Source organism: Cygnus atratus, chromosome 1 (genome assembly GCF_013377495.2).
Source record: "Cygnus atratus isolate AKBS03 ecotype Queensland, Australia chromosome 1, CAtr_DNAZoo_HiC_assembly, whole genome shotgun sequence".
Taxonomy (NCBI): Eukaryota; Metazoa; Chordata; class Aves; order Anseriformes; family Anatidae; genus Cygnus; species Cygnus atratus.
Genome location: NC_066362.1, coordinates 63,567,154 through 63,590,192, shown reverse-complemented (window position 1 = coordinate 63,590,192; position 23,039 = coordinate 63,567,154). Strand labels below are relative to the sequence as shown.

General features: G+C 40.4%; 1 protein-coding gene across 3 annotated transcripts in view; it reads left to right on the top strand.

The window, feature by feature from the left end:
• The window catches only part of RESF1 (retroelement silencing factor 1), a 28,438-nt gene extending 13,104 nt beyond the window's left edge, over positions 1-15,334 (top strand). The window contains exons 2-7 of one of the 3 annotated variants that reach the window (XM_035550766.2): positions 1,272-1,419; positions 6,102-6,260; positions 6,921-7,003; positions 7,108-12,626; positions 13,562-13,636; positions 13,992-15,334. In XM_035550766.2, coding sequence (XP_035406659.1) covers positions 7,148-12,626; positions 13,562-13,636; positions 13,992-14,134 — 5,697 coding nt within the window. In that variant the 5' untranslated portion in view covers positions 1,272-1,419; positions 6,102-6,260; positions 6,921-7,003; positions 7,108-7,147 and the 3' untranslated portion in view covers positions 14,135-15,334. Of the gene's footprint in view, positions 1-1,271; positions 1,420-6,101; positions 6,261-6,920; positions 7,004-7,107; positions 12,627-13,561 lie in introns of all 3 variants that reach the window. The other 2 variants (XM_035550767.2, XM_050708169.1) reach the window with 2 other exon arrangements.
• Positions 15,335-23,039: the final 7,705 nt, after the last annotated feature.

The following is a 23,039-nucleotide window of genomic DNA, read 5'->3' as shown; positions in this document are numbered from 1 at the left end:
CTGTTTCTACAGGGTTTTGAGTTTGCCTTCCAGTTAATCTGTCTGGCAATTTGTGATTGACTTGGATATGCAACCTGTATTTTTCAAGTAGAAAATGATGTGGTGCTTCGGCTAACTAAGGAGCTGTTACTGTCAGCGTGAAAATGGGGCTGTATGAGTCCATTTTCTAGCACAGGTGCTGTTCAGTGTTTCGTAGAAGGTCAATTTTTATTGTATTTTGAATCTTGTCTGTAGTTTGTTGTTGAAACTGAAATACTGTGGTCTTTACAGAAGCTGAAGCCTTAAATGACTAAAACAGGAAAAGCAGAGGCTTGGGAGGAGAGTTGTAGGGCTAAATCTGGTTATGTCAGTCTGTATTTATCCAAACAGATGAGGCTCAATAGCTAAATGCCGGTAAGTAGTATATTTACGAGTTAACTGCTACATTTAAATCCTTGTCTTCCAAACTTGAAGCAGCTGAACAACTTTTTTTGTCACGACTTTCTATGCCATGCAGTAATTCTTGGCCATTTATGTTCACGTCTTGTTTATTTGTACTTGTATGGCATGGGGCAATGGTCATAGGACAGCCCCAGAGCTGTCTGCGTTCTCCATTGGTTTGTCCTATGGCAGCCGTGGCACTGGAGCACAAGGATCCTCTTGCAGCAGTCGGTACCTTTAATGCCTTCTGTGCTCCCAGTTTCAGCAAGGTGTGCTGTGATAGTTGATTGACTAGCATGGAAGCTGTTGTACCAGGGAAATAGTCAAGCCCTTAATTTGTATACCTGTTGGCTAAGTAAGGCACTACATACGCAGCAAAGGCAATTTATAAACTTATCGCATGTGCATATTAGACACGATCTTGCAGCTTTGTACAGGGTTTGGCTGGGATGGAGTTATCTGCCTTCATGGTAGCCCAAATGATGTTGCTGTGGCTTTGTGGCTAAAACAGCCTTAATAACTCGCCAGTATTTTGGCCATTACTGAGCAGTGCTCGGGCAGCATCAAGGCCTATTTACCCAGTGGCCGAGCTGGGAGGGGACATACCTGGGACATACCAGCCATATAACATCAAGGTACAACATCATGGTTGGCAGTAAAAACAGGGGGATGGAGGGTGTGTGGCTTCCAAGGTGGCATGCTCAGAGAGCAGCTGGCCATCAGTCTTCTGAGGGAGACAGCGGGTGATCTCCTTTGTGCTGCTTGTCCCCCACAACCTGTGTCTCCTGCTTCACTTCACCTAGTGAGCTTTCTATCTCAAACCATGAGTCTTCTTATTTTTATTCTTCCAGTTTTCTCCCCTGTTCCGCTTGAGAGTGAGCAAGTGGCTGTGTGGGTGCTTGCTTGTGGAGCCCCGTGACAGCTACGCTGGAGAAGTTGTGCTCCTGTATCCTGATCCCTGACGGGAAGAAGGCCAGCCGTGTGCTGGCTCTCATGCTGGTAAGTATTGGGTTTCCCTGACTGCCATTCAAATCAGCGTACAATGCTAGCTTCCCCCTTATCGGTGGGCTTGGGTGAAGTCAACTTAAATGCTTTTGGAAAGCAGCGAGGTCTACTGATGGCTGCTTCCTTTAAAATGGTAATCAAAGGCTATGTCACAGAGTTTTCTTTGCTAGGCTGGGTTAAATTACCAGTCTGCTGGTCCGAGTGCTGCATGGGGCATCTGATCAAATATTCCCTAATTTTCATCATTCTTGTCATCTCCTGTTGCTGGTTATTTCCTATGGTACTTTTGAATTGTTGAGGTCCCTAATTTCCAGGTGAATAGTTTACTTCCTCTAATCATGCTTAAGGTCCGTCTGTTACCAGAAGCAAAATGTGTAACAGTGTACTACAGAAGCACAGAGACCATAACTGTGCAAACGTTAATGATTTTTCTAATAGACCAAGCACTATAGTGTACAACTACAGTACACAAATTTGCCCAGATAAAATAACGTACAGTTTTGGTAAGCTAGTAGAGAACCATTCTATTCCTGTTGTTTATTATCGAATCAGTTATTAACAACATGTAATTAACTGGGAATCCACTGATGATACCTTCAGAAGGAAAATTAGTAATGTGACAAATAAACCATGAAATGTTAAGCATCCACCGTTTCTAAAAAAAACAAAACCCTTTTACCCCACAAAGTGCTTCATCTCCCTTCTTTTCCCCCAAAGTATGGGTTATAAGCACATGCCCTCTTCTTGCACATCGCTTCTGTGGGAGATGGGTGTGCTCTATCTCTATATGAGCCTTTGCTGTGCCCTGCAGCCTGCTGATTCACATGCTGGTGAGAAGGCATCCTGTGAGTTTGCATACAGATGCCTGAGGTGTGGGTTCCTACATGTTTCCTGCACTGTCAGCTACACTAGCTGGATGTGAGCTGGGCTGTTCAAGGCATCTGATGGAGAAGGTGCTTTTTGGTGCAAGTAGAGTTTGTGATGTTGGCAAAGCGACTGTGGGCAGTATCATGTTGTTCTTGACTACTGCTGTTTCCACTTCAGGGTGTCTTCCTTTTGATACAAATTTTCATGCTGTTTTTATATTTTTCTGGATGATTCCTATTTTATTTTAAAAGCATCTTTGAACTTCCCTGATACTGTTTAATCTAGGTGATCGTCTGCCTTTTGACTTGATCATTTCTGAGGAAATGCCCTTCAGATTAACTTGTTTTTGACCTCAGTGTGCACTGACAAAAAATCTTAAGTATTAGAGATGTCGTACTATGTATCGACTCTACAGCCTAATACTATTGCAAATGTTGAGTGGATGGAATTTTACCAGAAGGTCTTGAAGTTCTGTATAGAATTGCTAGGTCCGGGAACCTAATCCAGCCTCGTGAGATATGGATTTCATGACATCAGAAACCTGTGGGAGACTGACTTTATAAGTCTGGGGGCAGTGAAGTGGGTCTTGATAAACTGCCTGCTGGAGTGAGCAGTATAACAAATGCAGTCATCCATCAGACTGTCCCCAGCAGTCCAGGTGGGCTCATGCTGCACCTCACAATTTGCTGCCAGTAAGGCTGCATGATAACGATAAGATCTCCTTTTATCCTTGGGCCAGCAAGAGCGTATGAAGAATTGACTGCTAGAAAACAGTGTGTTATGCTTCAAAACTGTGTAAGCAGTTAAGAATGCATGTGTCATATAGAGACAAGATGACCATACACAACTATAAGTATCTGAAAAAGCATAAAGGCTGTATGTGAAGTCTGAGTGGTGTGCTCAATTCCAATTGAGTCACCTCATACACACAAATAAACTTTGTCGTGTAATTCTATACCCTACATCCAGACTTCTGTCCTTGGTTGGTGATGAGCCAGTTGCAAATTTTCATAAGAGCATGTGCACTATGTTTTCATTCTTATCTTACCAGGTGTTAACCAGCCCATTTGTCAGGAGTTGGTTATAGGAGCAACCCCAGAATGAGTTATCCCAACCTGTTAAGGTCTGCAAGATCCCTCTATTGGCCCTTAGGAGTTCACATTCATGGCATGGAGGCTTCAGGGGCATCCGTCCTTGTGTAATAGGTAGTCTGGTCAAGAAAGTTTGCCTGTATTACCGTTGAGTTGCATCGCCCGCCATCAGGTGGTGGGATCTTCAATGCTGTGATCCTTTAAAGTTGGCCTTACCCGTAGCTGGCAAGGAATCTTTTTGTTACTTTTGGTTTCTGCGATCTGTTGGCTTCTAATCTTGCTCGCTCCATTTGGACCGGGAGTCCGTGTCCCCCCGTGAATCATAGAAACCAATGACCAGGTGAGCAGTTTACCTGATGATCGCTATGCAAGTGTCTTATTTGCTCTAGTGGTGCGTTTAGTATTTAGTCAAAATGCCAAGTATATTAATGTTAAATCAGCAGTTTAGTTACTGCCCTGTCTCATTACAGAAATGGTAAATACTTGCTCTGGGTTGGCAGACTTTTCTGCCTTCTATCAGAAATGAATTTAGACAATGTTTTGTGTAGATAAAGGTTACTAGAAAACCAAAGGAAACAATTTTCCACTGTTTGAATGTATTACTCTTTTTCCCCTTGAATATTTAACTTTAGTCTAAAAGCCCACTCCAGTTAAACTTACTGTTACCTATATTGATGGCCCAAATTCCTCTCAGATCTCTCTGCAAGTGAAATGTGGCATTTCTCGGAAGGGTGATTCAGGGACACTGTGTAGTACAGAGGTCAGAGGCAAGCCTTAAACTATCTTATGGAGAAATCTAGGTATAGCCACGTTAGTTGCGTAATAGATTTGTGGAAGGGTTGTGCTGTTACTCCTGCATTCACTGGGTCACTCCATTCCCTTTATGTGCACCCTCAATGAAAAACTGGCAGTAGCCCAAGTAGATGCTGATGATTTTTGAGGCTTTTGGTCAAGAAGAGAATGTAGCAGGTGAATGATGCAGGCATGTGTGAAGAGTGGTCTTCTCTTTGTCTTTTGAAGTCTTGTACTGATATTGATCTCAGCCGTTCTTCGTAAGACAAATGCTTTCTGCTGAATACCACTTTACGTAGCATGTTTTGTTGTATTAAAGTCATGATGCTTCAGGTTGTGATCACAGTTGGAGACTGTTGTAATGTTACTCAGATGAACTCATATTTAGCAGTGACTGAAATTTATTGCCACTTGGGTGATGATTACGAGGTTGGATTTATGTGATGTCTAAAACTTCGAAGCTGTTAGATATGATATAGCAATTAACAGAGTCTAATTATAGATGGAACAGAGCTAACAAAGATTGCAGAATGGCAAGGTTCACACGAGACTTACTGCAGGGTATCAGGGGTTTCTTAAGTTAGTTGCGTGCCTAAGGACTTCCACCTTATTAAGAGTGCAATGCTCACTCTTCCCAATTATGCATCAGCAGTCAGCAGAAGTCTTCCCTGAGAGGCATCCCTTCCAGCGGGAGTTCCTGGGTCACAGCCCACTGCGATTCTGGAAAGCTCAAAGGGCTCCCACTTGGGATTGTTGTTTGTAGGACCACGAGATGATTGACTTTAAGCCAGTAATTTGTCATGGCTCAGGTCTTTTTCCGTTTTGGCTATGATTCAGGTTATGAAACTCCCTCTTAGCATATAATAATGCCTTCATCAATTAGCCATGTCACAGGAGCACTGGATACAGTTGGGGGAGCCCTGATTGTCCCGTGCCTGTAGTGTAGAGATAACAGGGATGATGCAGTGTCAGGCTCCACCACACTCTGTAGATAACAGAGGAATGATGCCGTGACAGCTCTTCCCTGAATCATAGACCAGGCATATGGGTAACAAAGGAGTGATGTTTGGGGGAGAGTTGGGAGAGAGCTGCTCTACTACAAAGGCTTAATGTTGTCTTAATTCAGCTAGCAACTATGAAGTAAGGCTGTGTTCTTCATCTGTATGGTCTTGACAGTGCCAGGAATTGGGTTTTACTCTTGACTAGGTTGGGCACTGCATGTAGTCAAAGTTTCTCCTGTTTCATGAGGATTTTGTAATTACTACTGGATGTCACTTTAGTCTTGTTCACACATCTAAATCATACTTCTGGAATGTGAGTGTATTAAGTAGCTTCAGCAGCTATTTTTCAAGGAGATGATTGTTTTATCCCATGATTATTTATCAGGAAATCTCCAGTCAAATATTATGTCTGAAATCTTTAGCTTGGGTACAAAAGCCTCTGTTCTCATCTAAGCTTCTTTTACTACTTTAAATGTTGCCTTAATACTGTTGTTAATCTTGGATGATTTGTGCAGTTGTAAAGTTTTTTTTTTTTTTTTTCAAATTCCATATGCAACTTTGCTTTCCAGTTTCATTTTGTATTATTGTCCTCTGAGAGCACAGGAAGTTAAGTAAGAGAGTGAAGAGATACAGCTGTCTTACCATTCATAATAACACCTGGATAATCAACTAGAAGGCTTTAACTTTGTGGCTTTTATCAGCTAGATCTGAGTTACGTTTCTAATTCTGAATTTAAAATCAAGAGAGACTTAATCTGAAAGAACTCATGTTAGAAAGTCAGGAGCCTTGGTTGACCTGGGAGAAATTATGTGAAATATTTTGTAGAGAAATTGAGGGTAACGCCCAGCACAAAGTAGGCTGTTGGTTCTGACCTAGGTGGGTTTGATTGTACTGAGAGGAACTTACCAAGGTTGTTTTTTTTCAGAGAATCATAGAATATCCAAGTTGGAAGAGACCCACAAAGATCGTCGAGTCCAACTCCTGGGTCCCCAGAGGACCACCCAAAAAAATCAGACCAAAATTTCTGAAGGCTAAAAGGCTTTGAAGATACTGGCTATAACATCTTTCTGTTGGTCATTCACAGGTAACATACTCACCCAGCTGGGCTTGTAAATCAATGTAAACTATGGAATATAACACATGAAGAGTTACGGATTTATGACTGTTGCCTCCTGCAGGTGTACTTACAGCAATAGCTGAAAAAGTGATGATGATGATGATGTCATCCTCATACTTCATGCCTTCAAGACTGCTAAATTAATGCTACTTAACAGAATTTGGGGTGGTTTCCTTGTAGCTACATGTGTTGTTAACAAGTGTCATAACTTGTATTTCTCAAAAATTAGTAACTGGCCACAGAGTGAGGGAAGAGAAAATGACATGTAAAATGAAAACAAGCAGGGTGCATTATTATGAGAGATCTTTACTGAACCCGCACTCATTTTCTCCTTTCTTCTGTCACGTTTGAATGAATAATTGAAGTCCAGTCTTCTATGAAAACTCTGACCTATATTATTTCTTTAGGGTCCTTTTATGCTCTGCTCTTAAGTTGTGCTTATTATATCATGCTATACAGATGTATTTTTTAAAATGAGATTTAGATGAGAAGGTAAATAGAGCAATCTATTATTAAATTAAAAAGTTGAATGATAGTGGAATTAGCAAAATAATCTCAGGATTTTATTATTCATTAAACAGACAATAGAATTGTTATTTGCTGTTCTGTATCTTTGTAACTTAACAGTGTTCTGGGAAATAATCTACATAACTTGACATTAATTGATGTCCACTGGATGTGCCAAAGGAGTTGCTGTTCTATCTAGCAATGTAAGTTGAGTGGTTCTCTTTGTAATGCATTCTAAATTACTTCTTGGCAAACGAAATAAGTTTTGATAGAAAGATTAAGGTTTGATTTTTGATTTTGTTTTTAGAATTTTGGTTTTATACTGAAGAAAACGAAATCAAGAAAAGATGGACTGGAATGCAAGACCACTCCAGAATGCTGATGCACAGAATAACAAGCAAAGTGGACAAGTGTGTTACACTCAGTTGCTTCCTAAAGCACATGCTTTTCCTCAAACAAATACATTTTCCTCTGAAAATGTATGCAGTTATGCTAGAAATAACCAAGTGATGTATCTACCAACTGTCAATGTTTCCTTACCAGGAACATCTGTGGCTGGCAAAGATTTTCATGCCTCAGAATACTCAGTCAATCGGTGTCTACCATCATATGTAGTAATTGCACCAAAACCTCCTGATCAAATGTCACGTGCACGGACAGAGATGACTCAGAACTCTTGGCGAAGCTCTGGTAGGCATACTTCTTCCTATAGAAAGTTAGCTCCCCTGTCTTCTCAAATGAGCGATGGAAATAACTTGCGGAACATGCTTCAGGGACCTCAGCATGCCACCACAAACAGTTATGCTGTGCAGTCACAAACATCACAGCATAATTCTATGAGAGCTATGATGTTATACCAAAGTAATCGCGAATGCACTAATTCTTCAAAGATGGGGTGCACACCACAGTGTAACATGAATGGTCCTGCTTCATCTCAAAGCATTTCTTTACCTGTCAATCAGTCATCCAGTCAATATGTCCATTCTCAGAACAGTTCTTTGTCTCTTGGTACGTCTGGGCAACATGTCCAAAGCCAAATATATTACTCCAGTAATCAATTTCAAGTTTCACAGTCACCAAGTCAAAATACTACAGCAAATGCACAGCTGCCACAATATATACCAAGTCAGATGGGATCAGAAGCTCCTAGTGGATGTTCTGCACCATCTTTGCTGCCTGCCAACTGTGATTCAAGAGCTGCAGCACAACCTTTGCTAGGTGTACAACAGGCAGTTCAAAATGTGTCTACTGGATATACCTTCAGCCAACAGAGGTGCCTGTCAGATCAAAAAAATGCTTCTGGTATTAACAGTGTTCAGCAATACTGGCAGACACAGCAATCTGGAGAAGTCAGTCAATCAGTTATGAATGCCTGTAACTCAAGTGGAAATGTGACAGCAAATCAGACTTTTAATGAATTGTCTGCACCATCCACTGAAGTTTCCAAAGAATTGTATAATATTTTGCATGAAATGGCAACTCTTTCTTCAGTGGTTGCTCCAAAGCCACCATGTGATCCTGCTTCAGTTCAGGAAAGTCAGACTAGTAGTTCAGTGAACGCGCCTGTTAATTCTCAAACTTCTTCAGCAAGAGAAGATGAAAGGAAAGCAGCAGAGGATGCTCTAGCTTGGGAAGCTGAAAGACTGCGCACTATTAAAAGAAAATGTATCCTGCTTGAAAAGATGTATCATTATAAAAGAAAACTATTAGCTTCACAACAATGTAAGAGCAGTCCCTCACTTGCTGCCAGTAATGAAAGTGTGCTCTCTAATAGTTTTCCTCAGGTGCCCAATCAAAATGTAGCACCTTCCCCATCTGAAGCAGTGAGGACAGACACTCAGCAACAACCTGTTCTTAACTCTTCACCTGAAGAAAAAAATGACAAACAGAAAGCTGGTGCTGACAACAGAGGATTAGAGGTGACTCGGAGTAATCATCAGGTAGAACAGGGAAACCTTTTATCAAGGTCATTTCCTGTTCCTTCTCACAACAAATTCCTAGCTCAATTAAATAACCCTGAGAGTGCTCCCATGCTGGGACAGAAAGATGCTTCAGCCTTGGCTTCTTCTCAAAAAACTCTCACATCTTCCAACAATACATCAGGTTTTAGTCAAACCAATAGCTCTGTCAGAAATGCATCAAAGAATGTATCAGCTTACCCTGAGAACTCATCATTTCTTCAGTTTGTATTGAGCAGCACAAATATGTTGAAAGAGAAGATAGCTGGTGCTACTGCTGATAACATACTGACTAATCTCCTTTGTGGTGAAAAACCCCGGGTAGATTTAAAGGGCTCAGATGGAAGCTTATTAAAAGACACTAGAGAAAAGAATGTAGCAAGTCTGAAAGGTGAGCGGACAGTTATGGTCCACACTCACACTCCTGTATCAGAAACAGTGCAGTCTAATGAAAATAAAGTCCAGAGTGATGTAGCTCAGAAAAAAGCACAGCTTACTGAAAATTCATGTTTTAAACAAAGCAATTGTAGTTACTCTGCAGAAGAACTAACTGCATGCCTGGGCTTGTGGAGAAAACATGGTTCAGAACCTGCAAGTATTCAAAATAGCCAGTCAAATGAAAGCCCCACAGAAAATCAGATCTCACCCTTACCTTACAGCCAAAACACAACGAGTAAGAGAGAACAAGGTAATATTCCGGTTAGTACAGATGAAGCGGTCTTGCCTTTGACAACTGCCTCTGTAGGACAAAAACACGACACATTGGGCTGCAATTTGATAAAAGGTTTTGAACTCCAAGTTGCAGTTGTCTCTCCTTTAGTGCTTCCTAAACAGGTAACAGAGAGTGAGCAGGCAGACAAGTGTCCAAAATCTGCAGATAAAACCTGTCTAGTAATTGACACAGGAAGCATACGTAGCTTGCAAGAAGAGGGGAAAAATATTTTAACTGTGGTAAGTGCTGATAAAGGAACAATAGAAACTGTCCATTCATCACCCACTGACTGTGTTCTGGTAGAGAAAGAAGACTCACATTTGCAACAGAACAAATCAGCTAATGGAAGGAGAATAGTAAAAAACAGTACGAGTACAAATGATGTGTTTGATGAAAAACAAAGGAACCTTTGTCAAACCGTGGAAGATGCTGGAGAAAATCTACAGCTCAGATTACAAAACAAGCCATCTCTTTCTGAATTGGGCCTGAATTTTTACGGTCAAATCTTTCAAGAAGGTAAAAAAGACCATGAAGACAAGCAAAGAGTGTTAGAGACAGGAAATACTTCTACAGCTGTTTTAGAAGAACAGATGTTTCATATTTCTAGTGTATGTTCTCTTGTTGAAGGTGATACATTCTATAATCCACAAATAGCAAGCATATTCAGCTCCGTCCCTCAGACAAATACATTAAATAACGGTACCTCATCAGGAGAAAATGCACCTGACCCAAGGCAAAAGGAGCAATTGCTGGACTTGAATAAAAATGACTTGAGCAAGAACTGTCCCCAGCGAGAGACCTTGCTGCAAAAGACATTGGAAGAGTCATCTAGCTGCGTTAGTGAAGCAGATAGGACTTTGGATAGTTTCAAAACCAGCCATTCTGAGAAAGAAAGCAGTGGCAATCCTCCTAGAACAAATTCTGCCTCAGAGGAAAAAATGCTGGTAAAGGCATCTTTCAAAAATCCTGAAAATGACTTGGACATTATTCCTAGGTTAGACCAGGAGTTAGCTCAAAGTTCACCAGATTTCTTGATGAGTGTGACTGCTGAAACAAATGTGTTCACTGTTACAACAGATGTCAATAAAGAAAATGACACGTCTACTAAAAATAGCATAGAAGAAGAGGTGAACCTTTTTGGAGCAGAACCTATTAAATATCTAAAGAATCAGCTGACTGAACTTGTGAAAGAGTTTCCATATGGTATTGAAGGGGCTGATTTGCTTACAAAAGAACCACTACAAAATGATTCTGTGCTTGAGCGGACAGAGAAGCAAACTCAAAAAGAGACTCAAATCTCTGACAAAAAGTCTAATTTAAAGGACCCAATAGATCAGCTACAAATTGCACTGTTAAACTCTGGTCAGGTGCAAGAAATATTTCCTGAAGAGAAGCCATGTTCCTCTAGTGAAAGCAGCAGAGCATTGACTCAACCTGAAAAGGCTTCACCCCAGGAGGAGAAGCTCGAAAGCAGTGTTCAACCTGATCAAAGTCTATGTAAGGAGAAAGAAAACCCTCAGCCACCACCCAATTCCAGAAAGGAAGACGATTATTGTTGTTTAATGAATTGGCTGTCTGAACTAGGTGGAGTGCCACAGGGCTCTTGTGAATGCAGAACTTCTGGTTCAGATAAAAATGATAATGATCAGTGTTCAGAAGCTGAAAATATCAGCTCTGCAGAGAGACAAGAAAACAACAGTAAATCTGATGCCATATTAAAGAACAACTGTGCAGCAGGAAATCCACCAACTTCTGAAAATATTCAAAATCGTGTTCGCAAAAATAAAAAAGATACATGCAAATATACTACTGTAATGAACAAAAAAGCCAGGCTAAAGATGGATGATGAACAGAAACCACTTCCAACACAAACAGAAAAAATTAGACCACTCAATTCCTCTGAAAAAAAAGATGTTGATAAATCAAAAAGGAGTAACTGTAAGGAAGAACCAGAAATGTGTAGTATCACTCCACTGTTAGGGAAAGAATTTAATTCTGAAAAAAAAGATAATCAGAAAGCATCAGAAGAAGAGTTATCAGAGAAAGCTGGTCATACGGATGTAGACAATATAACAAAGTCATCAAAAAAAGAAAGAGTTTTCAAAGTGGATTCCATTTCAAAAGATAAAATGAAAACAGGTTTGGCCATGAAATCCAGAACAGACATTCACAAATGTACAAAATCAGACACTGCTGCAATTAAACACGCTGAAGCCCATCAAGGCCAAAAAAAAAAAATCTGTGATGAGAAAGCGGGTGAAGAACAGAACTGTGGGAAACAAAAGGACACACTTGGACAAAATGTAGGAATTAATACCAAAGAGAAAGCAAAATTATCAGCAGAAAAAAAACTTAAAAAGCTGAATAGTTATCACACTGAAACTATGAAGTTCCCAGGCTTTGTCAGTAAAGACTTAAAGTCAAGAAACCACAAATATTCTCCGCATAAATCTATAAAAGCTTATCCATCGCAGGAGGAGTCATACAAACGGAAGAGGAAGGACAATATTATTGGAAAGAGAGACTCTAAGAAAACAAAGGTGGAAGATGAAAGACTGAAACAACCCGAAGCAAAGAATTCCAAGCAGCGCTCATATAATTGCATGATAAATAGTGACAAGACTAAAAAATTGAATGGAGAAAATGTCTGGAAACCTAGGAATTCATTAGCAGATCACACTATACTTAAACTACAGAGAAAAAGGGGTCGATCTACCATCTCCAAAAACTACTTTTCTAACAAAGAGAGACATCTTGATGGTCAAAACAAAGACAAGTGTTCTGAGAAAATATTTTCTGATAAAAATCTGTTATATTTAAATAGAAGAACGAACAGATTAAAATTGCATCTTCAAAAAGAACCAAAAAAACATTATCTCAATAGAGTTGCATTTAAACGTACTGCACAGGAACGCATATACCTGACAAAGTTAGAGACATCACCTGTCAGACCTGTCTGGCATTTAAAGCCTAAAGTGTCACAAAATAGCACAGATTCAAAAAGAGATACTTCTCTCTCAGAAGATGATAAATCATGGAAACCACAAGTACTTGAATTTAAACTGTGTCCAGAGATACTGTTCACAAATTCAGCTACTGATGATGAAAGCTTAAGTACAAAGAATTCTCTGGAAAGTGAGAAAAGCACTGTGGCAGGTAAGATACACGTGCAATTCTGTTCTTCCACTTTCAAATGGATGTAGGCAGTTCAGAGTAGGTTGAGAGTTGTGAATTTAGGTAGAATACTTGTATGTAAAACTGAGTCATTGCTAGAATTTTGGCTATACTTACAATTTGTTTTCCCAAATAATTAAGAAATTTTTGCAAGTGAAAAGTATTCCTTTTTCATTCGTGTTATACAAAACTGCAGACAGTGAAAACATGGGAGTAGAAATTGAAGGTTGAAATTGCTTGTCTAGCTTACTGACAGACTTTTGCTGTGTGTTAAGTTGAAAAAAGTGAGACTTCTTCAATTTCAGGTTTTGTTTATTTTCCTTAAAGTTTACAGAATGAAGTTATTTTAGAGTGTGGCAGTTTCAAATAACTTTGTAAGAAGGCTTTCTAGCCTTCTCGTGGAAGATAGCTTGACTTGTTTGTGGTGAGCAGATTCCCCTGGTGTTGTTACTAAAGGCGATCTGATTTGTATTCAGTGTTAGCCTGGTTGTGTATAAATTCAGCTGTGTAGACAGAGGGAGAGATTTGAGTGAGGCCTCGAAGAAGGGAGGAGTCTTGGGCCAAATATATCCTGCACATTTTTTTTTTCTAGCTACCACAGCACTTTCTTAGTTGTGGTAACTTCTGCCATCTTTACTTTGTCTTCACTTTGTCTTCCTCTCCCTCCTACTCTTCTTATCCCCAGTCTTTACACATTTTAAGCAGTGTATTCGGAAGTGTATTTGTTGTCAAACACTATCTTTGATTTTAAATAAAAACAAATCTTAAGTTGTACATACCACTTCTTGCAGTCATCTTCACAGCCAAAGAAAATTTCCTTTTTCCTGTGGCAGTGTATATGTTAGAAACCTAATGCTGAATAGGGACCACCGCTTGTCATATAGGAACCTAAAAAAAATCTCTTCATTTCTTTATAGGTGTAAAGAGTAAAAAAGAAGATTGGTTAAAATATGATCCAGTGAAGCAAAAAAAACTGGAAGGGATCTCGACAGGTGAACTGCCCCTCTGATTATTGATTTTGAAATAAAAGTTGAATACCCTTTCCTTGGTTTAAGTGTTCCTTTACAACATGCCGGTATCTATTTTGACTGATTCTTTACTATCTCTGTTGCCAGAATGGATGCTACTGAGTAGACATAAGAGTTTCAAAGATTTGTGGAGATTTTTATTGTCATAAGAATGTGTAGTTGGAGATCAATGGTATTTTCCTGCTTAAATGTGTACAGTTAAATCAGAGATAACACTCGTGTTGAGATTCAGCCAGAGCTTTAAACTAAACTGTAGGCAAAGCCCAAGCTAGCTGCTTGGTGACCTTTGCTTTAACCTGCTTCTCTGTCTGTCTTTCAGTTGAGGACAGTATTCCACTTGATACAGCCATACAAATCCTGGAAGGAGATGGCGAGGCTCTTCACATTCCAATCAAAGACTCAAAAGAGATGTTTCAGACCTACAGGAAAATGTATCTGGAAAAAAGTAACGCAAAGGCCTAGATAGCACTCCTGTATCATAGGTCTTACTCAATATTATTGGTGAAAAAAATGCCAACACTACAATTTTTTTTTCGTATTTACTTCATATTTCTGCATAGTTATATATACGTAGAGAGAGAGAGATAAATACATTATGTTGTTGGCAACATTTCAGCCCTGTTTGCCTAATAATTGTGAATAACTGATAATTTGCTTAATCTGTATTTATTGCACAAATAGGCTTTGGTGCTGACAATGTCATTGTCAAATATATTGTTTCTTTTTGTCATATTTGAATTATTTTTACAGAGCCAGGAGTTAGCTGTATCTTGACCAAAAAAAAAAAGATGCACAAACAAACCTCAAACTCATTTAAATCATCATAATCTGTTTTCTTTTCTGCTTCCGGAAAGGTTATGCTTGTGATACTTTCCATTGCTGGCAGTGGAAAAATATTTCTACTGGAAAGGGATTGCAGGGATTCCTAGGCATTACACCTTTATTTTCTATTTATGCTAGTTTGATTATTGTGCTCCTAACAAGGCTTTCTATTTTTTTGTGGAAACATTTTTTTTAATACTTGGAATACAGATATAAAACCCCCAAATCAAACGTAAAGATAAGGGGATACTATGAGGTATTTATGCTGCTGCCCAGTTTTCTTGCATCTATTTTTGTAGAACTTGTAGAAATCGAACTCAGAATTCTTCATCTGAAAACAGTGCTGTAAACTGATAGTTCACTGAAGACTTTTCCCTTCTTCACTCCCTTCCTCCCTCTTTCTACTTTCTTTACATTTGAAAGAAAAGCACAATTGTTGAAGTGCAGGGAGTTTGAATTCATTTCTGTCTAGACCATGATGCTCACTTTAACCAGACTGTGATTAATTCCTTTGTTTATAAAATGTTAGCTAATGTTTGACTAAACGTTCACTGTGACGTGAGTTGTATTTTTTGTTGGATACCTTTTGTTTAAGTGTCTTTTCATTGTTCAGAATTTCAAATTGATTATTTTTTTTTTCAGAATTGTGGTTATCTGTTTCTTTTTATCTGTTTAAGCCTTTATAATAAAAGTAAAAACTCTGTAGATATTTCACTGAATGATTTTTATACTTGAAATAAACTTTTTGCAGGCTATGCCTAGTCTTTTTTTAGTTTAAAAAGCAGGTAGTTATATTTATTGCAGTTAGTTAAATAAACACCAGAGATAACCCTGTAGATTAAACACAGTTTTGGAGTAACTGTCAGATCTTCCTCCTTTGAGTGGTTTCATAGATACAAGTGAGGGAACTGGATTTGAGTCTAAGCTTTTGGAATCTATTGAACTAACAGCATGTGCTTATATTTCAGAAAACACATCAGGAACTTCTTTCTCTTCATTTGTTTTTTTTCATTTTCTGTTTTGTGTTGAAGTGAATTAGTGTCAGTACTTAAAGAGCTTTCAGTGCTACTCCTATCATGAAGAGGCACGCTTGTAGGGATCCTGTATGCTGTTACCCAGTGGAGCACATAACATTACAGTTTTCCAGGTCTCTTCGTACACTGAATTAAGAAAAATAGGCTTTTGTTGGGAGAAAAGTTTTCCCTTCCATCATTTGTAGATTTCTTCTTTCAAATGAAGGAACTATTTGTGAGGTTTTAAATTCCCCTGTCTGGCCCATGTGTCCTAATAACTTATGTTTTTTCTGGATGGATGCCCAAGTATTAGTTTGGAAGTTGCTGCTGGAGAATTTTTGTAACAATGTTGGCAACTCTTAAGAAGGTTTTATTTTATGCTTTCTTGGGAGTTTAGCACCTGTGTTATACTGGCTGCATTAAGGAAGATTCATTGTAGCCTTAAGCACACCCAGTGCCAGCAACACAGTTCCTGCTGAGAATTATTTTGGATTTTGTTCTGCATAATGATATATGAACCTGACTGAAGTGGCTGGATGAATTCTTTTCAATAGGAAATTATTCAGTCCATTGGACCATGATGACTATGTTGTAAGTGTGTGCAGAAGTTTGCTCACTGGCCTTGTGCATCCAGTACATAAGAATGCCAGTTTGTGTGCCAATGCAGACAGTTCCATCTTCCTTCTCCCTAACACCAAGGAGCCAGCCTTGGTGTTAAGAGCCTGCCTTTGTGACAGTGTATGCAAGATGACTTGCGACTTACACTGCTGCACTGCTTTGTTATGGCTAGGATTTTTAGAGTAGACTGGCTTTCTGTGTTTGGTTCGTGTGTTGACTAGGTAGTTATCCTGTAAGCCTTTGTACTTAAAGTACTTTGCACTTACGGTTGGCCTCTAGCCTGTGCTACACTTAATGCATAATTGCTGCATGTACCTGCAGGATAAGAGAATTGTGCCAGATGCTGTTACTCAATTTCCATTTCTCCTACTCCTTATGCTGCTGACTGAAGCCACCATAGTACAACTAGCCCTTGGTCTGGGACAGGCAAGATGCTGGCATCCACCTAGATGTGGCTACTGTGAAAAAACAAGTGCTGTTGCTTGGAGAAAACTGATGAACATGAACATGAGGGCACTCACTAGCACTGAAGATATGTTGTTAATGTAATATGTGGCTGTTGTCTTATGTTTCCTGTATTTCAAAGGACTTGTAATATGAATGTCACCAGTGGGGTTATTGTACAAACTGTGGATCCTGTCATGGCCCTGAAAGTACCAAAATGTCTTGAAGGTCGTGCTCACTCTTATGTGAGCACCCACACCCTCTGCTCATGGGTCCAGGAATTCCATTTAAGATCAAGGGTGGAAGTATAATGCACATTTAGGTGCCCAACTGCTAGCTGACAAATTGGAACGGAGAAATTGGATGATTGTAAAGATCATTGTGTGAGACACAGTAGTCTCCAGTCTGTGGGGAACCATTTCAGACAGAAGGGTTTCAAGAGGTATTCCCTTAGGTACATTGACAGCACAAAGAAGAAAAATGAAAATGTGATCCTGTTGCTCTGTGGGCAGCGGACCCTGTGATAAGAGACTTGGGAAATACTTTCTGTTATTCTGCTGTCAGGTCTGTCAGACAGACCTACTTTGTCCTGAGCCTAGTGACAGTCTAGTCTGCAGGAGTGAAGAGCTACCTATGTCAGAGGAAGTTGGAATTGAAGACCACTCCAGCCAATTGTTTGTGCACAGGTCCATGAAACCAGAAGGGATGCATCCAAGGGTGATGGGAGATCTGGCTAACATAATTGCAAGCCTGTTCTGCTATCCTTGAAAGGCCATGGCAACTTGGTGGAAGGGAGGTCCCTGGTAAGTAGAAAAAGGCCAATGGCATGTTACCGTTTTCAAAGGCAGGAAGATGATCCAGGGAACTACAGGACCTATTTATTTGGGAAGATTGTAGAACCATCCTTGAAGCCACGTCTACCCAAGCGTGGTAAGGGTAAGGTCATTTGAAACAGTCACCATGGATTTACAAATGGTAGGTCACACCTGACTGACCTGATGGCCTCCTATGATGACATAACTGATTCTGTGGGCAGGAGGAGTGTAGAAAGGGACGTTTACCTTTAACAAGGCTTATTGACTTGGTTTCTGTTTGTATTCTTGTAGCCAAATTGGAGGGACACAGTTTGGATAAGTGGCCTACATTAGTGGCTGAAGATTAGCTGAATGTTTGGCTCAGAGCGATACCGTCTGTGGTCAGTGGTACAAAGTCCAGCTGGCAGCTGATTACTACTGGCATTGCTTAGCAGTTAGTGTTGGGACTGTCATTGCTCACTACATTCATTAATGCATTGGAAAACAGGATGTAATAAACCTTTGCAGGTTTGTGTGGAGAAAGGGACTTCTCAGGAACATCAAGGGGAACTTTCAGCTGAAGCTCAGAAAAGGCTTGAAGACTCTTCATGAAAAAAGGTCCTGAGAAAAGGCCTCCTGAAAAAACTTGCTTCCTCTCACTTACTTGAAACAGATGAAGCCAGAGATACAAAGAACTGGTTTCCAATGTTGTGATGAGGTAGAAACATATAAGGTATAGACATTGGCTTAATGAGGCTACAGTATATAAAATATATATTTTTATAAATAAATATATTTATAAAATAATAATAAACAATAAATAATTAATATTATTAATAATTTTAATTATTATATATGATCAATAATCGATTAATAATAATAAAATAAATAATAATTTATAATATATTTTTATAAATGTATATTTTTATATAGTATAAAAATAGGCAAGGAAGAGCCATTGAGACTGCCTTTCAGAAACTACTTGCTGGCAGTTGACACCATTCTGACAGAAGCGTGTGTCAGTGCTCATAACTGTTTGAGTCCAGATGCTTGCTTGAACTGTTTGCAGGAAGAAAGTGGAACCTTTTTTTTTTCTTTTCAGGTTTATAGATCCAGTGTGTTTAGTTTCTAATTTGGCCAGTCAGAAAAGACCCTTGAGGGAAACATGCTCAAGCATCAAACTCATTTGGATTTGCTAACGCAAAGTTGCAATGTGGGTACTATAGCTGAGACCATAATCTAAGAACAGGTGGTGCGTGGAGTATCTCGACACGGGTAAAGGGATCGTTATTAATCAGAAAAGACACTGCTTAAGCTTTGTGAAAGAGCAGATACGTAATCAAGAGCTGAGAGGTGGCTTATATGCAGCAATCCACTTCTGGTAATGGTGAAGCCCACTGAGCTGCCAGCATGAATTGTGTTTTTCAGCAGCATGAGAGGATGTGGCTAGTTAGGTGGTGTCCCTGTGCCAGGGTGGAGCAATAGGTCTTTCTGAGTCAAGCAAAGTAACAGAAAAAATGGCCTGAATGAGCCATGAGTGGGGTGTGTTGCTGGTCATCCAGGGGAAGTTCTCTTCTGGTGTCAGAGATAAAAGTCACATTTCGCTATCTTTTTCTCTCCCTCGTAAAAATTAGAACAGTTCAATAAAGGAAAACAGTGGGGGTTAAGAGCTGATTACCCTGGTATATCAGTATCTAACATGGTGGCTTACACAGAGGTCTTTTCTGCAGATGTTCGGTAAATGTTGCTGAGGATATTAATAATCTGCTTGGCAGACAACTGGCACGTAGAGCTGGATGGAGTAATCATCAATTGTAAGCCAGTATGTGTACATGTGCAAACTTTCTTATGTAGAGTGGGGGTGAATCATGAAGCAGACTCCAAGGTGGGGCTTCTGAGCCTGAGTTCTCCCCGTGGCTGGTATGTAGTGAGCATTGTTGCTGCGTGCGAGACATCCACACCAATATCTGTGTCGATAAATACTGGAAGCTTGCAATGAGCTTGGAGGTTTCTTCCTTCAGTTCTGCGTATCATCTGACGCTTCCTGCTGACAAAGGAGGTCTGGGCTTTTAATGGTGCACTCAGAGATCAAAAAGATTATATCATAAATCAGACTCGTGTAGTAGAAGAATCTGCTTATTTACTGCAAAAGTCAAAATGCTCACAGTATTCTCAGTACAGGACTTGCCATACCTTTTTTATCGTCCTTTGCCTGATCTATCCTGGAGAAATAATTACATGCGCGCATACAATTTAAAACTTGAGTACAATTCACCCATGCGGTGGAGCAGAATTAAAACTCCATAGACATTTCTTCACTGTGCATGTTTTATTCCATTCATGTATTCTTTTAACAGATCTTTGACTTGTCCAATTTGATGGTATTTTAAAAACTCAAACTGAAAAACACATTGATAACTGTAATGGACATGCATGGAAGACCATTGTATTGAGGAGACAGTGATCCACATAATGGCTGACCTGGATGATGCCACAGACTGTACAGAGTGCTTGGCTGCTACGTAACCATGGCAGCTGAAATACTTAAATGACTGATGCATGACTGCGATGCAGAGAGTTCCTACTAGAATAATTATTTTTGGCGTGTGAAACTCAAGTAGGCTTTGATTGCTCCTTATCAAACACCCACCGACGTGTAACATCCGTCGTCTGTCACACTGAGACTGGTTAAGTTTTGCAGTAGAAGGAAAACTAAATACTCTAAGCACTGATCGCTAGAAGGCTAGTGAACCTCACTATGGATGGGAGCATGTCTTACTCTGATCAGAGGTCCTTCTGATGCTGTATCATCTCAGGGTTCCCAGCATCCAGAGAGTGTAAACTGAGTTTGAGCTCTCTTATTTCTGCTAGCCTCATAATAAATGTATTTTGTAACCTCCTGTGTACTAGTCCTGTGCATTTCTTGTTGGGGTCCTAAATAACAGCACTCACTGGTGCAAAACACTGTCCCTTTGATCTTCCACTGCATCAACTTCAAAGCTAGAACTCAGAACTGCTGAAGTTGCTGCTGCCTTTCAGCCCAGTGACTGAAAGTAAATGGAATTTTCCTCTGAACAGGAGCTTTGCTTAGACCTACAGATGGAGAAACTTCACGCTCTATGGGGGAGTTTAGCAGAGTTTTCTGGCAGCAGAGAAATGGTGAAACTTGGAAACAATGACTTGCATTGAAGAGGAGAATAATAGGTTGAAGTCTTGGTGACAACCTCCTTTGTGTACATACTTCTCTGTAAGGAGCTGGCTCAGGGTCTTGGTGTAGATACATCTATTTTGTCTCATATTGTAAGAAAACACATACTTAGCTCTTGCCATCAAACCAGAAGTTGTGATTGAAGGCGAGTAGGGTGGAAGTTTGTGTAACGTTGAGGTAACAAATTCAATATGCTTAACTGCAATGGTAATTTCCTTTGACCAGATACAAACACAGAAGCCACATGTTCAGTAGCCATTTCCTTCACATACATGTTATAACATCATAAATCACACCCGCTGTCTTGTCATGTGTTCAGTCATACATGATCCCTGTGAACCTAGAATAGAACCAGTCATCAAGAAAAACAAAATGTGCAGGATAACAAGCATTACAAAGTGCTGGTCTAGAGAACTTGGAAGAATTTCACCATTGCATTTGGCCTTAACAGTACTTTCCCTCCCAGATGTTGTAACTTATCTTTTTTCCTGCTAATGCCTCGTTAGCTGAATCCTAGCTAGGTGTGTGTCTGCTTTCCAATCAAGGGTGATTTTCTTTATGGCAGGCTGGTGGGCTGTAGCCTCTTCTCTAGAAACCTTGTCCTTTCAAAGTCTTAAGACTTGGCTGTAGTCTCTATGCTTACTATGCTCCTGTTACCATCCTTATTTGTCTTCTTTCTTAGACTTTTCTTTTAGAAATCTTGCCTTCGTGCTTGCCTTAAGGGGGCGGTGGTAGCCCAGCGGCCAGAAGCGCTCACCCGCCCCCCGCCCTAATCGGCGAGAAGTCGCCAGGGCCGTGGGTTTGAGACGTGGCCTGGGAAGGCTTACGCCGGTCTCTTTATTTTGAGTACTGTGTTCAGTTTTGGGCCCCTCGCTACAGGAAGGACATGGACGTGCTCGAGCGAGTCCAGAGAAGGGCGACCAAGCTGGTGAGGGGTCTGGAGAACAAGTCTTAGGAGGAGCGGCTGAGGGAGCTGGGCTTGTTCAGCCTGGAGAAGAGGAGGCTCAGGGGCGACCTTATCGCTCTCTACAGTTACCTTAAAGGAGGCTGTAGTGAGGTGGGGGTTGGTCTGTTCTCCCACGTGCCTGGTGACAGGACGAGGGGGAATGGGCGAAAGTTGCGACAGGGGAGTTTTAGGTTGGATGTTAGGAAGTACTTCTTTACCGAAAGGGTTATTAAGCATTGGAACGGGCTGCCCAGGGAGGTGGTGGAGTCACCATCCCTGGAGGTCTTTAAAAGACGTTTAGATGTAGAGCTTAGCGATATGGTTTAGTGGAGTACTTAGTGTTAGGTCGGAGGTTGGACTCGATGATCTTGAGGTCTCTTCCAACCTAGAAATCTGTGTCTGTGTCTGTGCCTTTTTTTTTAAATTATTATTCTTAGGATTTCTTGTACTGATTTTTCAGTAGCTACTGCAACCTTATTATTTTTAAATCTTTTTATCTTCTTACATAACTTGGCTCCAACTTGTTTTCTTCTGCCTCTGGGGCTCCCAGCCTGTTTTCATCCCAGCAGTGCTGCCGGCCTTGAAACTTTTCCTAGACTCCAGTTCTAGTGCCACCAGCTCAACTATGTAGAGCCTACTTCTTGTGACTTCTGTATTAAACTAGTCCCCTCTGCACCACCATTTTTTTTTCTGTCTGTTTGTCAGTACCACACCTACAAGAGAAAAATAGTTCACTGCTTTCAGCTCTTGTGCTTGTTGCTAGAGCATCTTCCATGTGGATAAGAAAAGTAAGAAAGAGTTTCTGCTTCCTCCCTGCAGGCTTGGACTGGAGTATGGCCATGGCAGTGGGAGTCTTGTAGCACTTATTCCTGAGTCCCAGCAAGTCCCCTTGGGCACATGCATGCATGTTTTTTGTTTGTTTGTTTTGAGAGTGGGTGTGCAGATGAGAGAGGTATCTCCGGGGGAAATCGAAAGACATGTGGCCATGCTGGCTCAACCTTTCCAGATCTTCATCATCAATAGGAAGATGCTGACACTTCCCAGTAAATGCAGCACAATCTTCTAGCTTTTTCTTTGAAATGACTGAGCTATTTCTGAAGAAACTTTAAAAATAACCCGAAGCTAAATTTCATATGGTATTTCAGTGAGACAGTTAAAGTTTGGTAGTCTGGTGGGCTGACCCCAGTCAGAAGCTCAGCACCCTCTAGCCATTCACTCCCCAAAGGGAAGGAGCAGAGAATAGGAGGAACAAAAGCAAGAAAACTCAGGGGTCAAGGTACAGATAGTTTAATAAGTGAAGAAAAAGGGAACAACAAGAACAAAAAATGTGATGTAAAGGCCACATCCTATCAGCAGAACAATGACCAGTCACGCTCCAGACAACAGCAACTTTAGAAAGAGTATCCTCCAGTTTTATCATGGAGCAGGACCTTATCTGGTGTGAAATACCCCTTTGATTGCTTTGGATCAGCTGTCCCAGCTGTGTCCCCTGCTAGCCTCTTGGTCACTCCCAGCTCACTCT